The 16,552-nt window shown below is 44.7% G+C and overlaps 1 protein-coding gene across 2 annotated transcripts in view; it reads left to right on the top strand.

Moving 5' to 3' along the window:
• The window catches only part of PARL (presenilin associated, rhomboid-like), a 54,271-nt gene extending 41,385 nt beyond the window's left edge, over positions 1-12,886 (top strand). Inside the window, exons 6-10 of one of the 2 annotated variants that reach the window (XM_011945807.1) lie at positions 156-305; positions 2,250-2,320; positions 8,818-8,919; positions 9,059-9,156; positions 12,566-12,886. In XM_011945807.1, coding sequence (XP_011801197.1) covers positions 156-305; positions 2,250-2,320; positions 8,818-8,919; positions 9,059-9,156; positions 12,566-12,677 — 533 coding nt within the window. In that variant the 3' untranslated portion in view covers positions 12,678-12,886. The remainder of the gene's footprint in view (positions 1-155; positions 306-2,249; positions 2,321-8,817; positions 8,920-9,058; positions 9,157-12,565) is intronic. The other variant, XM_011945808.1, reaches the window with a different exon arrangement.
• The last annotated feature ends 3,666 nt before the right edge of the window (positions 12,887-16,552 follow it).

Raw genomic sequence — 16,552 nt, 5'->3', positions numbered from 1 at the left:
CCCGACTTAGTGATCTGCCTGCGTTGGCCTCCCAAAGTGCTGGGATTACAGGCATGAGCCACTACGCCCAACCTACTTTTAAAAGTTTAAAATAGATAATTTTTATTGGCTGTGTGTTCCATGATTACCAGACCGTGTTTTTCTTTCTCTTGTAGAAGTCCTTTGTTCTCCAATGTTGCTGTCAACATTCAGCCATTTCTCCTTATTTCACATGGCGGCAAATATGTACGTTTTGTGGAGCTTCTCTTCCAGCATAGTGAACATTCTGGGTCAAGAGCAGTTCATGGCATTGTACCTATCTGCAGGTAATATGCTTTAATCTCGGGGCCTTTGAAAGTATAAGCACTCTAACCTATCTGCAGAAGGGACACAAGGAATGGTTACTGCCATATTCTACACGTAGTGAGTGCTCAGAATGTATTTGTTTTTCACAGTGTATGTAGAGAAGGGTGCCACAGATTGGTGGAGGTGTGCCTTTTCTGCTTCTCATTTTGCTGATTTCCTCTTACATATGAATTATGTGGGTATGCTTAATTTTAAGTTAGGATAAACAGGAGTTAAGTAAAGATTAGTATAGAATTTAAGCACGTCTTTTTTTTTTTTTTTTGAGACGGAGTCTCACTCTGTCGCCCAGGCTGGAGTGCAGTGGCCGGATCTCAGCTCACTGCAAGCTCCGCCTCCCGGGTTCATGCCATTCTCCTGCCTCAGCCTCCTGAGTAGCTGGGACTACAGGCGCCCACCACCTTGCCCGGCTAGTTTTTTGTATTTTTTTTAGTAGAGACGGGGTTTCACCGTGTTAGCCAGGATGGTCTCGATCTCCTGACCTTGTGATCCGCCCATCTCGGCCTCCCAAAGTGCTGGGATTACAGGCTTGAGCCACCGCGCCCAGCCAAGCACGTCATTTTTTAAATCTCATTGGGCCTTGATTTCTTTAGTTTAGGCCCACCATTTTATAGATAGTGGTTCCCAGTCTTCCCGGCTGCCTCAATCTCCTGGGTCTTTGTTAAATAACCCTAAGCAAGCTCGTTTCCCCCGGTGTGTTCAGTTCACAGAAAGCTTTAAATCAGAGCTATGCAATATGATTGTCAAGAATGAGCTTGTTCTGTCTTTCTTTGCAAGAATGTATGTTGGAACGGAACCACTTCCTAGCCATGGTCTTGAAGATGGTATTGTTTTCTTATTTCAGTTAGGAAATTCTCATGTGTGACAGGTCCCTAGATGCTGCTAACGTGACAGTTGGTCAGATTTTACTTACCTCTCTGTTTGTAAAATGTACTTACTTAATACAATATAAAAATTAATTTCTAAAATCTCTATATTTAGAAACAGTGTATCTGGCAGTTTTGCTGTGCTGTAGTGAAAAACACTGAGCTTGGAGATAGACCCAGGTTCAGATCCTATTTTTACTACCAGCTGTGTGATGTTGCAAAAATGACTAAACCTCATGATACTTACCTCCTCATGACAAAGGGTTAAAGAAAGCACTAAATAAAAGCATCTACCACAAGGCCCAGAGTAGATGCTTAATTAATGTTCATCGAATACTTATGTGTATCTAGTCCTTCAAAAAAACCTGAGCATTGTTTTTGGCTTGTAAGGTAAGTGTATAGTTCTTTCCCAAGCACTAGTTATGTTGTAGTTACCATGGGTCTGTTTCAGATACATTAATTCCTGCTCCATAGGAAGTTTTTAAAAATGAGCCAAGTTGACTCAAATGACAGTGAAGCCAAAGAGACTTAAGGGATTATCCAGTCTGTTGTCCCACCCCAGATACTCTGATTTAGTGTGTCTGGAGTACAGCCCAGAGAATATACTCCTGAAGAATGAGTCTTCATGTTACAGTTGAGGAAAATGGTAACTGAGAAGTAAAGTGAGTGACTCTCGCTCAGCAGATCATGCAGCAGGTCAGACTTTTCATCCCCTGTAAAGTTGCTGAAATGATAGGCAGCATAAGTATTCATGTCTGTATCCTCACAGTGATCCAGACTGAAACCTGACACTGTTTAAACTGTGTGGAAGTCAGAAATGAAAACCGTACTCCTGTAATCCCAGCTACTCTGGAGGCTGGGGCATGAGAATAACTTGAACCTAGTAGGCGGAGGTTGCAGTGAGCCAAAATTGTACCACTGCACTTCAGCAGCCTGGGCGAAAGAGTGAAACTCTCTCAAAAAAAAAAAAAGAAAAAGAAAAAAAAATGCAAACCATTTTTATACCTCACTTAAGTTATTGTAATGTGACTTGTTTCTCAGGTGTTATTTCCAATTTTGTCAGTTACGTGGGTAAAGTTGCCACAGGAAGATATGGACCATCACTTGGTGCAGTAAGTATTTCTATTTAATTTTTTTCAATTTAATTTTTAAGTTTACTTTGAAATAAGTTTAGAATTAGAAGAATGTTGTAAAATTGATAAGGGCTTCTCATATGTCCTTCACCCTACATGGAAACCAAGAACTTAACATTGAAACAATACAGTTGACTAATTTTCAGTTATGCATTCGTAAAGCTTTGTAAATTTCTGGCTGTGGCTTTTAACCATTGGCTCTCTCTATATATATGTTTACCAGAATAGAGTATGTCTCAGAACGGTAAGTATGCAATCCTCATAAACCAAAGAGCCTAATCCCGTATTGGAAAATTCTAATTACAGGTTTGAATCTGGTGCTTTATCCTTCTATTTAGTCAATATTGGAGTGCCTGCTAGGTACTATGCTAGAGCCTGGGGATACAGCCAGTGAGCAAGATGATCACGATTATTTGTGATGGTTTTAGAAAGTGGGGAACAACAACAATGACAAAGGTTCCTGCCCTCAGAGCTCTTATATTCTGGATGCCTAAAACGTTTTTTCTTAGACTGGATGCAGCGGTTTACACCTGTAATCCCAGCACTTCGGGAGGCCAAGGCGGGAGGATGAGCCCAAGAATTCGAAACCAGCCTGGGTGACATACCAAGATCTTATCTGTACAAAAAATTTTAAAAATTAACTGGGTGTGGTGGCTCATGCGTGTAGTCTCAGCTACTCAGGAGGCTGAGGTAGGAGGATAGCTTGAGCCTAGGAGGTTGAGGCTGCAGTAAGCTATGATTGCACCACTCTCTCCAGCCTGCGTGACATAGCAAGACCGTGTCTCAAAAAAAAAAAAAAATTTTTTTTTTTTAAGTGTTTTGAGGCCGAGTGCAGTGGCTCACACCTGTAATCCCAGCACTTTGGGAGGCTGAGGTGGGCAGCTCGCTTAAGGTCAGGGAGTTCAAGACCAGCTTGGTCAACATGGTGAAACCCTGTCTCTACTAAAAATACAAAAATTAGCCAGGTGTGGTTGCGCACGCTTGTAATCCCGGCTACTTGGGAGGCTGAGGCAGGAGAATTACTTGAACTTGTGGGGTAGAGGTTGCAGTGAGCTGAGATCACACTATTGCACTCCAGCCTGGGTGACAGAACAAGACCCTGTCTCAAAGAAAAGAAAAATTTTTTAAGTGTGTTTTGAGTTTAATGGCAGATTTCTAGGCACATGGAAATCTTTATGTAATATTTCTTTAAACTACACATTCAGTTTGTACATATTTAAATACTAATTCACTTAAATGCATTCAAATAGGGGATTTCCTATTTAAAGGAACTCTAAAAAGATTCAATTTTAAAAAGAATTCTTATGTAAAATAACCATTTCCTAATTTGTGTGTTCCCCAAATTTGTTTACGTCTAATTTTCCCAGTGAGGCCTGTATTCTGTCTATGACTGACACGCTTTCTTAAGCCCCCTTTTTCCTTCGTGGAATGTTTATTTTCTTTATGAAATTTCGCTCTGGTATAATTTATGTATTTCGAATCGTATTCTCTACCTCCTTCAACAGCTAATGTAGGAAGCCAGTGAAGACCACTAGGGTGAATCACACTCAGAATTCGAATTTAGCTGGGGAAAAAGCATACACACATCTAATATACACTGAAAGGAATGAGGATTCTCTAGAGGACTATGGGGGCTCTGAGGGTGAAGAGACCTTTCTCATTAGCTGAAAGGACCTGCAAGGGCCTTTTGATGTGCTCTTGGACAACTCTTGTCCTCATCTTACAGATAAGAAACTGAAGTGCAAAATTAATGAAGTATGGCAGTAAGGTATTTGGAATTAGAGTGGGGGTCAATCCTGGTTCTGCTACTTACCTGTGATTTCTAGGACATATTACTGAACTTCTCTGAACCTCAGTTTCCCCATATAAAATGAGGATAACACCATCTATTTCTGATGTGCAAGGCAAGTTCATTTAGAGTGCTTAGCACAATAAGAAGCACATAGTAAAAAATGTGGACATGGTAGTTCCTGTTCAGTCATCAAAATCCTATAGAACCATGGTAGGATAAAATTATCCCCAAATATCTTAATGAATCTGTGATTAAAATTCAAGGAAATTAAATCAGCAGGTATAATGGCATTTTTAATGAGAAATCTGGAAAAAAAACTCAATTAACAAAGTTGTGTTGCTACAAAATGTAAAGTGTTAGTCCTCTTGGTTTAGTGAGATGTTATAAGATGAAGGGGATAGCCACGCACAGTGGCTTACACCTGTAGGCCCAACACTTTGAGAGTCAAGGCAGGAGGATCACTTGAGCCCAGGAAGTTTGAGACCAGCCTGGGTAATATAGTGAGACCCCATCTCTACAAAAAATTTCAAAATTAAGCTGGGCATGGTGGCATGCACCTGTAATCCTACCTACTCAGGAGGGGTGGGAGGGTGGGAGGAAGGCCTGAGCCCAGGAGGTTGAGGCTGCTGTGAGCCATGAACACACCGCTGTGCTCCAGCCTGGGCAATGTAGTGAGACCCTATCTCAAAACAAAAGAAAAAAAGTTGAATGGACTGTTCAAATATGTTTGTAAATTACTGTATTGGTACTATCCTGGGTAATTTTTAAACTATTCTGTAGAGACGGAGTCTCCCTATGTTGCCAAGGCTAATCTCAAGCTCCCGGGCTCAAGTGATCCTCCCACCTGGGCCTCCCAAAGTGTTGGGATTACTGGTGTGAGCCACTGCACCCAGCCAATTGTGTTTTCTTATTCAAGTTGAGATTTTTCTGGTTCCTGATATGATGAGTGATTTTTCAGTTGAAGCCTGATCATTTTGGATATCATGAGACTTTGGATCGTATTGAAATCTACTGTTTTAGTTAGTCTTCTTCTGACACTGTTCTGATGGGGAGAGGGGATGCCGTGACTCATTACTGCTGGGTAGGAGTAGACATCCAGGTTGCTCACTCAGCCGCCTTTGCCTCCTGAGGGATAGGGGCTCTTGTCACTGCAGGGCAGGGATGGGAGCTCGGGGCATGCAGGCTACCTAGTGTCCTACCTCTGCTAATGTCGCTTTGGCTAGGAGGAGCAAGGGTGCTTCTTTCCACTGACACCGCCTGTTAGGCATATTGGGATGCCTCATTACAGTGTGGCAAGGGTGGAAGTCTAGGCTCTGCTCAGCCTTTGCGGGGCAGCCGTGTGCACCTGTAGTCCCAGCTACTTGGGAGGCTGAGGTTGTGGTGAGCCAAGATTGCGCCACTGTACTCCAGCCCGGGCGACAGAGTGAGGCTTTGTCTCAAAAAAACAACCCAAAACAAATAAAAATTACATTTTTCCCCAAAATGAAGCAAATATAATTTGATTAGTTGATATGAAAGAGCATTAAAATTCTATGAAGTTCTGCCAGGCGCAGTGGCTCACGCCTGTAATCCCAGCACTTTGGGAGGCTGAGGTGGGCGGGTCGCCTGAGGTCAGGAGTTCAAGACCAGCCTGACCAACATGAAGAAACCCCGGCTCTGCTAAAAATACAAAATTAGCTGGGCATGGTGGTGCATGCCTGTAATCCCAGCTACTTGGGATGCTGAGGCAGGAGAATCACTTGAACCCGGGACGCAGAGGTTGCGGTGAGCCGAGATCGCGCCTTTGCACTCTAGCCTGGGCAACAAGAACAAAACTCTGTCTCAAAAAATAATAATAATAATAATAATTCTATGAAGTTCTTCTAAATTACCATTCCATAGATGATTATTCTCTGTTAAAAAAAAAATTGTCATTATCTGTACAATTCTATGTAACACTGGTTTTGTGATTATAACTTATTGTAATTATTGCATATTAAAGATAAAGAAGCAGTTCCATCATCCTTCTAGAATTTTCTCTCAATGTGGCTTTTATATAAATTTAAGTATACGTCTGAATAAATCACAACTTGTTTTTTGACAAATGTTTGGGCTTACTCCCATGCAGAGAGATTTTTTTTCACTTTTTCTAGTCAGAAAGAAGAATTTAATGAAAATGAAACCTTATCTTCTCAGAAAACATTCACATTCATACAGTTTCAGTACAGTGAGTCATGAACCCTGATCCAACCAGACCTAAGAGGTGTGGGTCCATGGGAAGAGATGAAGGTCTTTTGTTCTCCATCAGTATTTTTAGGTACACTGGTTATATACTTGTAATCAATATGCACATCTGATTTTTTTTACTTATTTCATAAACATAGATATATTTTTTTGAGACAGAGTCTCGCTGCTGCCCAAACTGGAGTGAGGTGGCACGATCTCACTGCAACCTCCGCCTCCCGGGTTCAAGTTATTCTCCCACCTCAGCCTGCTGAGTAGTTGAGACTACAGGTACACACCACCACACCCAGCTAATTTTTGTATTTTTAGTAGAGATGGGGTTTCACCATGTTGGCCAGGTTGGTTTCCAACTCCTGGCCTCAAGTGATCCACCCACCTCGGCCTACCAAATTGCTGGGATTACAGTTGTGAGCCACTGCGCCTGCGCTCGTAAACATTTTTCTGTATCTACATAATCTTCAATTCTATCATACTTATGTTTTTTAACTTTTTTTGGTATTATAATTTAAGTGAATCTGCTCCCTCTGCTTACAAAAGCTAAGCAGAGCTAAAGACCCTGGGTGTCACATATGAAACAAATGTAAGACGACTCTGAAAGGAAGAGAGAGGAAAGCGGACCAGCTAGGAAGCCTGAGATTCAATGAATGTTGTGGTGGTGAGTTCCCTGGGCTTTCTTTTGGCCTCATACTGATCATCCCTCAAAATGTTCTCTCTAGTCAAGGACCAAAAAAGGATAACCTAGCAAAACAGAAACCTTGGAGATAATATTTAGAGAAACGGCTGCCCCGCAAAGGCTGAGCAGAGCCTAGACTTCCACCCTTGCCACACTGTAATGAGGCATCCCAATATGCCTAACAGGCGGTGTCAGTGGAAAGAAGCACCCTTGCTCCTCCTAGCCAAAGCGACATTAGCAGAGGTAGGACACTAGGTAGCCTGCATGCCCCGAGCTCCCATCCCTGCCCTGCAGTGACAAGAGCCCCTATCCCTCAGGAGGCAAAGGCGGCTGAGTGAGCAACCTGGATGTCTACTCCTACCCAGCAGTAATGAGTCACGGCATCCCCTCTCCCCATCAGAACAGTGTCAGAAGAAGACTAACTAAAACAGTAGATTTCAATACGATCCAAAGTCTCATGATATCCAAAATGATCAGGCTTCAACTGAAAAATCACTCATCATATCAGGAACCAGAAAAATCTCAACTTGAATAAGAAAACACAATTGGCTGGGTGCAGTGGCTCACACCAGTAATCCCAACACTTTGGGAGGCCCAGGTGGGAGGATCACTTGAGCCCGGGAGCTTGAGATTAGCCTTGGCAACATAGGGAGACTCCGTCTCTACAGAATAGTTTAAAAATTACCCAGGATAGTACCAATACAGTAATTTACAAACATATTTGAACAGTCCATTCAACTTTTTTTCTTTTGTTTTGAGATAGGGTCTCACTACATTGGGCGTGGGCCCAGCTAATTTTTGTATTTTTAGTAGAGACAGGGTTTCACCATGTTGGCTAGGCTGGTCTTGAACTCCTGACCTCAGGTGATCCACCTGCCTTGGCCCCCTAAAGTGCTGGAATTGCAGGCGTGAGACACTGTACCTGGCTACAATTATAGACTCTTGCACAGAAGCCAGCTTGGTCAAAATTCAGGTCTTCTTGGGCTCTCCTTTTGAGGAATGTTCATGCTCTCCTTCCATCTTGAAGTTACCCTGACTTCTAAGATTGCAACCTGAGCTTGTTTCCTTGTTGAGGCCACTTGGCAGTTATATGAGGGACTGGGGACATCTGAGATCTCTGGGACTCATAATACTTTTCTTTAAAGTTTTAGTAATTCACCAAATGTAAGATAATCTTGTATTGTGAAGCAACCTGTCAAGAAAACATTGATTAAGAGAGGTAGATGCTATTTTCCAGAAGTAGGAACCTTGCTTTTTAATGATAGGGGCTTCTTTTAAAAGTTATTTTGCTCTTAGGTGTCTTTTTCTTTTTTTAAAAAACATTCATAAATAATTAAAAACTTATGGAAAGTTGAAGGAAATAGTACAAGGGACTCTCATATAGTCTTTTTTGTTCATTTTGTTTTGAGATGGAGTCTCGCTCTTTCACCTACGCTGGAGTACAGTGGTACAATCTCGGCTCACTACAACCTCTGCCTCTCGGGTTCAGGCATTCTCAGGACTTAGTCTCCTAAGTAGCTGGGATTATAAGCACCTGCCACCGCACCCGGCTAATTTTTTTTTTTTTTTTTTTTTTTTTTTTGTATTTTTAGTAGCGATAGGGTTTTACCGCATTGGTCAGGCTGGTCTCAAACTCCTGGCCTCAGATAATCTGTCTGCCTCAGCCTTGTGCTCACCTAGAAATGTGCAGCATATAAACTTTCTAGGAAATGTGCTGCTCTTGAGACCTTGTAGCCATAAGCAGCTGCATGTTGCGTTTCCCATTCTCCCTGCTGTGTTACTTTGCAGTCTGGCGCCATCATGACGGTCCTCGCAGCTGTCTGCACTAAGATCCCAGAAGGGAGGCTTGCCATTATTTTCCTTCCGATGTTCACGTTCACAGCAGGGAATGTAAGTATTTTTATGAAGTGCAGTTCTGGGGATAGTGGTGATGTTTTTATGTTGACTGGGTTCTTGCCCTTAAGTTAGAAACGTCAGTGCTGGAGGAATCACAGTTGTGCCGCTTCTCTTGTTTCTTGCTGCCTTTCAGGCCCTGAAAGCCATTATCGCCATGGATACAGCAGGAATGATCCTGGGATGGAAATTTTTTGATCATGCAGCACATCTTGGGGGAGCTCTTTTTGGAATGTAAGTTTGAGTGTAATTAATTGCTAAACTGCTTCCTTGGGTCATGCCCTCCTCCCACCCCCAGTGCCACGGCAGAGTGAGACATTGAGCTATGCAACAGAAGCAGAAGCACGTGGGCTTGGGAGGGTCAGGAAACCTCAACATGGCTTGCTTTGGGCTTACCCAGCCTACCTGGCTTATTCGTAGAGACAGTCTGTGCCTTTACCCTACCCTTAACCTTAAGTTGCCCCAACTCCTGGCCTGTTATTCTCAGCCCCCTCTTAGAAGACTGTCGCCTGGCCCCTAGTCTGTGCTGTCATCTCCTTTTTCCCCTTCAGACACTCTGTTACCCCGACCTCTGTCTCACCAGTGCTGTGCAGACATGCTGAGTTGGCGGAGCCATTACTCTGCATGACTGGAGTAGAGGCCGGTGACTGCAAACCATTGTGGACACTTGCTGAGCACCTGCTGTAGGCAGGCACCAAGCTAGTTCCCTTATGTTACACTGTTATACTCCCATTTTACTGATGGTAAACTGAGGATCAGACATTATCTTCCCCAGGCCAAACAGCTCTTCAATAGCAGAGCAGTAAACCCACCTCTATAAGCCCTTTCCACCCCCATCACACCATGTGGAATTGGTTGCTAAACTGCTTCCTTGGGTCACGGCAAATGGCATTGTGGCTACAAGACCACGTGTGCTTCAGACAATGGGGTTTTGCCTACACTAGTAGTTAGTAGCAACTCTATCACAGAAACACGGTCAGGACTCTTGACAACCATCTGACTGTGGGAGACCCTCCTGCAGGAGTCTGTTGAGCTGGATCCCCTCAGGGCCTGTCTTGTCCTCATTAGTGTTGCCTTTTGCCCATACTTGGTTTTTATTGTGTTCCGCGACAATGGAAAACTTAATTTTTTTACTGAAAAGAAAAATCTATTCTAAGTGAAGCAGTTTTTCCCAGTGGGTGGCAGGACTGAATGTGATTATGCCATTTATCATTTTAAGTGATTAGTGTGTAGTACATGCAAGGTCTAGCTCTAACAGCAGTGCAGTATAAATAGTAGAAACTGACCTGATGTTACAGTATAAGAAACATGAAGGGGTTCTGTTTTATGAGCTCTAAATTTATCTAGATCCTTCCATGTGTACTTCAAGGGTCTTCTCCCCAGTAGATTTTTATTCATCTGGACTATAAGTAAATGGCCTTTTTCCATTCTGAAAATAATTGGATCAAATGCATTTTAAAGTCCAGGGTCTGAAAGGCGGAGGAATCCTTTCTCTTTACTGTTTCTAATTTAAACTCCTTTTCATTTACTGGATCTCAGTCATGTCCAGAATTCATCTTTTCTAAAAGCTTTAATCTAGATTTAGAAATCTAAAATATTTTTTTTTTTCGTTAAAGTGCACTGATTTTGTTGGTGGTAAAGACTCCATTATTATCCACTTATACATTTCTCTGACTTTGCCTCTGACCAAACCTTATAGTATTCACATTGTACTGTTGCAATAGTAATAGCTAACATATTAATATGCTGAATATTTTCTGTGTGCCTAAGCTAAGGATTTAATTCTCTTAAAATCCTGTGAGGTATTTTATTTTACAGAAAAAGAAACTGCTTAAAGAAAGTAACTTATCCAGGTCACACAAGAATTGCAGAGCTGGAGTTTCAGATGAGCGCTGGCTTGCGCTGCCGCTGCAGAAAAGAGTGCCCTAGAAATCAGTCATCTTGCATTTCCCTATTTTAGTTTAGCCAAATGAAAAATTCCATTTGGATTTATGAGTATAGTCAGACAGTATACCTGTAAAATTAAAGTATTTGACTCTTTGCTTGAAATAAGTAGGTTAAAAAGATTTGGGTGGCCGGGCACAGTGGCTCATGCCTGTAATCCCAGCACTTTGGGAGGCTGAGGCAAATAGATCACTTGAGGTCAGGTGTTCGAGAGCGGCCTGACCAACATGGTGAAACCTCGTCTTGTCTCTACTAAAAATACAAAAATTAGCCGGGCGTGATGGTACTTGCCTGTAATCCCAGCTACCCAGGAGGCTGAGGCAGGAGAATCACTTGAACCTGAGAAGCGGAGGTTACAGTGAGCCGAGATCACGCCACTGCACTCCATCCTGGGCAACAGGACGAGACTCTGTCTAACAACAAAAAAGATTTTGGAAAACACTTTATTAATGAAGAGTTCCTGACAAAGTGATTTTTGGGGGGAGAATTTTTACAATTGCATTGGAATATTAGGGTGCTCCTTTTTCTCCTGTTCTAAATTCAGAGACTAAGCACAGAATTTTTATTACATGCTGATTAATGTGTATAATCAGATTTTAACTATATTTAGTGAATATTAATATTCAGGTACAAATCGAGCCCTTTATAATGAAACATATACATTCAAAACATTTTTTAAAATATTAAAACATTAAACTGCTATTCTGATCTCTAAGTCAAACAGCATTTTTTCAGTCAGGTGTCTGGGAGCTAGATGCAAGATAACAAAATCTGGTCTCTGCCTCAAGAAACATGAAATCTGTTTGGGGAAGCCAGAGCAAAAATAAAGGTTTCAATAGCCAGCTCTCACTAACTGCCATTGGAAATCCACCCCACGTCCTCCAGGAAGCCTTTCTACACCCCCAGTGCCCTCAGGAGCTTCTCGAGGCAGGCCCTTCCCAGAGCTCAGTGTGCTCCTCAGCTCACAGAAGATGCTCCCTACACGCTGCAGAAAAGTCCAGTGCTTGCAGTACAGGCCTCAGCAGCAGATTCGGGTTCTAGTCTCAGTCTGCTGATTCCTCATTGTGGAGCCTGAGCAGGCGAAGTTACTAAACTTCTCTGTGTGTCAGCCTCCCAGGCTCATTGCTTGAGGCCGCAGTCAGCAATTAGGCTTTGTGAACAGGAGAGTGGGGATCGGAACTATGGATCTTAAAGTGGGGCAGAGTTTGGATGAGCTGTCCACCCTTCGTATAGCTAGGAGGAAGATGATGGAGGCATGTCAGCTGGGATAGCCATCCTGGGTCAGTGCTAATTCTGACACTTCAGAATATCGAGTCAGTCTGACCTGCGAGTGAGCCTTGATTGACCGCTTAGAAACTATTAGCACCTTGGACAAGCTACTGTCTTTCAGACCTGGTTGCCTCATGTCTCCAATGGGAAAAGTGGTACTTAACTTGCAGATAGTGGTGAATCAAAAGTAGTATATGTGAAGTACTTACACATCGCAGAGCATTCAGCCATCGTCCCATCCTACTTCTGCCTTTTACATATTCTAATGTGAAAGCTCAATCATTTCTCTAAGTGAGTCAGTTTTAATAGGCTACATAGTGAGTGTCATTCGATTTTTAAAATGTCAACTTTGTAGCTATCACCATGCTGCTTACCATTTGTATGTCACACTGTTTGAATATCAGACCTGGTTTGTTTTTCTTTTCTCCAGATGGTATGTTACTTATGGTCATGAACTGATTTGGAAGAACAGGGAGCCTCTAGTGAAAATCTGGCATGAAATAAGGACTAATGGCCCCAAAAAAGGAGGTGGCTCTAAGTAAAACTGGGGTTGGACAGTAGTGATGCATCTCGTCCATGACGCCTGAGAGCCCCAGGAGACACCGGCCCGAGTGACCACGGCTATGCTCCCGCCTGGAAGATGCCAGCATCTGGCCTCCCAGTGTTTTCAGCTGTGTCCCCTAGTCTGTCTTTTTAGAAAGTGAATGATGATAAAGTTGTGAAATAAAGGTTTCTATCTAGTTTGTAAGCAGATGTGTGCGTTCTCTCTTTAAGGGGCGGACACGGCTCTGGCATTTTGCTTTGGTCATTGCATTGACATCATTTGAGCCAGGACCTGGGGAGAGTGCATGCTGAAAGGCCTGATCAGAACGTGAAGGCGCTGGTGCCTGTCTGTGGACCCTCCAGCGCCTCTGCTTAGCCTTCACTCTTCCTTACCTACCCCTTCCCTGGGTTGGCTGCAAGTAAAAGTCAAGAGTATCCCCTCTCCGGCATGATCTGAAATAACAGCTGCAGTATTTTCTCAATTTTCCCAGGAAAGGTAGTGTTTTCTGGCAGTGAGTGGCACATACAAAAAGCTATTTTCAGGTTTTGCTTTCTAGGTTCAATTTGTAGAGAAATTAAGAGGTAGAAGGAAGTGATTTGGGTAAATTCAGACTTGAAGCTGAGCCGAATTTTATCTTCGGTTTGAAAGTATGTTCTAATTGAAGCGTCTTACTGAAATAGATAGTGGTGGTTGTCATCACAGCCTCACTGTCGGGGAATTCATGTTACCCTCGTGCTTGAGAATGACATCTAGGAAACGCAGTTTGAGAGTTTGTTCTTCTTGAAGTGAGTTACAGGAGAATTTTTAGTCTTTTCATGGCCTCAAAATGTTACGCCAAGTCTTGCACCTTTGTCCTGGGAGGAGTGAAGGCCCTGACGTCAGCCTCATGTGGCCGATCTGACTCAGGTTGTGTGCCATGGGGCGATGGGAACGGCAGCTTTGGAAAAGGAGCGGGAGTGGTGCCCACCTCGCCAGGTAGGTGAGAACTGCATGGGAGCACACACCCAGCACATAGAAATTGTCCAGTATTTGGCAGTCCTTCATATCCTCCTTCCATCAGGCTGGATTTCTACTGTGATGGACAGTTATTATTCGCAGGCACAGGATTCTGTTCTGAACTCGTATCACTTCTAGGGGAGAGAGTTATCTTAACCCAGCCATCATTTTGCCAGTGAAGAAACAGGGCACATGTGGTGTAGGGCAGTGTCCAAGGCCACATTGCTTTGCTCTGACATCCGCTAACAACTCTGCGACACAGATGAGTTAAGATGCATTTTCCAGAGATGGGATAGGAGGCTGAGTTCATAGGGACATTCCCTCTAGAATCCAACATTAATTGACATTATGCTTTGGGCAGACCAGGCAAAGAGGCAATGAAGATGTTTCTCTGTCGCTGCTTTGTGACTGGGAAAAAGAACTCCCTGTAGCACCTCCTGGTCCATAAAACCCCTCGTTGCTGGAGCCTCTGCGTGGCATGGGGAGGCCAGAGCCTGGCTGTGGCCAGAAGAGCCTTGCTATCCACAGCCCCCCTCCTGATTGCCCACGAGGGTGCTTCATTTCTCTTCTTGGCTTCTCCGGGGACCAGCGATCACTGCCTTCAAGGCCATGCACTCCCTGGCTCATGGGCCTCTTGGGCTGTGCTGCCGCCTCCAGCACCTGAAGTGTGGGGCACCTAGGAACGTGCCGTGGCTGCCGTCTCCCTCATTCCACACGCTTCTTGAGTGGGTGCACTTCCCGTAGCCTCAGTTATCTGTGAGGATTCTGAGCTCCAGACCCACAGAATCTGTACTCTTAGTAAATGTGTCTACCGCAACACATGCACGGTTCCAGGTGCTGGGACCCTACCCTCCACCCTGCGCAGGCCCCTCAAATAGCACTCGGCTTAAGGAGTGACATGAGCGATCAGTGAAGTCTGAAACCCGGAGCCATTCGAGATCTCCCTCTCTCGCCTCATATTTCTAGAATCCAGCCCCTCAGCGCTCCCAGTGCCTGTGCCTCCATGGTGGTCCTCACCTCTTAGTCCCTGGACTGTTGAGCCTGTTCATCCATCTGGTCTCCAAAGCGTCCCTGTGCTTCTCCATATGCCTGCCAGAGTGCTAACAACGCGTCTGTCATTCCTTGGTTGTCACCCGTGAAAAACTTTCATTTATTTGAAACAGGGTCTCTCTCATCCAGGCTGGAGTTCAGTGGTGCAATCATAGCTCACTGTAGCCTTGAAGTCCTGGGCTCAAGCCTCAGCCTCCAAGTAGCTGGCACTACAGGCACAGGCCTGGCTAATTTTTACAAGTTTTTTGTAGAGACAGGGTCTCACTATGTTGCCCAAGCAGGTCTCAAACTCCTGGGTTCATACAGTCCTGCCTCAGCCTCCCAAAGTGCTGGGATTTCAGGCATGAGCCAACCCGCATCCAGCCATATGAAAAACTAAAATTCCTTAGTGTGGCTGCCAAGACCCTCCATGATCTGCTACCTCAGCTGAACCCTCCTCCCTGTGACCTACATTCCCACCTGGCCCAACCACCCTCCCTCACAACAGGTGGCAAGTCCAGCCTTCCCCAACCCGCCTCCCTCTCATGCTGACCTGGCTTCATCAGTTCAATTACACTTACTTCCATCCGTCACTACCACATAAACCTCCTGAAGGCACCCGGAATTAGTCCTAGCGCATAGTAAGTGCTCTTTGTTGTTTGATCAATGAAGTAATAAAAAGAGAGCTGTTCTCTTTTCCTGCGAGATGGAGAATTTTAGTGCCAAGCGTCATCTGCCAGGCTGGCTAACCCAGGGCTGTGGCGCACAGTCCACAAAGGCAATTCACTCTTACGCGGGCCTGTGTGTCATCTTCCAGGGTCTCCCCCTACACGTGGCGCCTTGCCTGCTGCCTGCTGAGCCACGGCCTGGCCTGCTCAGCTGACCTGCTGCCACTTCTGGGCAGCCGTCATGTCACTTTGCTACAACTTCAAGCTAAGGCAGGCAATGTTTTGGGAGATGAATCTGTTTTCTGACTGGCCAGGGATGTACTGCAGTCCTCTCCCGGGCGCAGACTGGATACCTTCCAAGTACAATCTTGAAATGGAGCTCTGGGTAATTAATGCTGTCTCAGTAGTGTTATTAGTCATTGGTTTGCAGTGTATACCGAGAGCACGTTCAAATATTCAGAAAGGCTTTTGTGGGTGGCCAGGGAGTTGTTTGAGGCCGTGTCCTGCATTGAACAGACCTGCCTTTACACTGGAGGATCCCTCAACGGCTCTGCCTGAACAGAGCCATGCATGCGCAGGAGGAAAGGAACTTGATAGCTTAGTGGCCAGTTCTGTGGCCCCTTTATCAAACTAAAGCCTTTGCAAATGGCCATGCTTTAAAATTAGGAATTTCAGAACCTAGGACAAGGTCGATTGGTGGCTAATGCCAATTCTAATGAAAAGTGGATTGGTTGTCACAAATGTAGACTAGCATCGTAAAGGCAAATAGGCGGCGACTCACAGGCTGACTGAAACACGTGTTCTCCAGGAAGCAGGGCCCCGAGTCTTTCCTGACACCCTCACTGCTGCACCTGCCCCTGTGCTCGCGGAGTCCCAGAGGTGCAGCCTGGCACAAATGCAGCAGTTGCCGGGCGTCCCGAGGCCACGTGGAGACCCTCCCAGCTGGCGGACTGCACCCGCCTGCGACCATCCGGCCCTCGGCCTCTGCGAAGCCGGGGCCATTTATAAGATGACACTGAGGGAACTTTGGATTCAATTCTGAGGCAGTCTTCGAGATGGACACTTGTAAATGACTGTAGGCGGTTTCCGGTGCCCCCTGGCGACGGTGCAGCCTTTCCCCCGTCCCCGCTCCCTCCAGCTCCAGCCGTACGCAGCCGGCCCAGGCCAAGTGGGGCTGCCG

This window comes from Colobus angolensis, unplaced genomic scaffold (assembly GCF_000951035.1).
Source record: "Colobus angolensis palliatus isolate OR3802 unplaced genomic scaffold, Cang.pa_1.0 Scaffold245, whole genome shotgun sequence".
Taxonomy (NCBI): domain Eukaryota; kingdom Metazoa; phylum Chordata; class Mammalia; order Primates; family Cercopithecidae; genus Colobus; species Colobus angolensis.
Note: the sequence above shows the minus strand (reverse complement) of the source record. Positions and strands in the feature narration are given on the sequence as shown.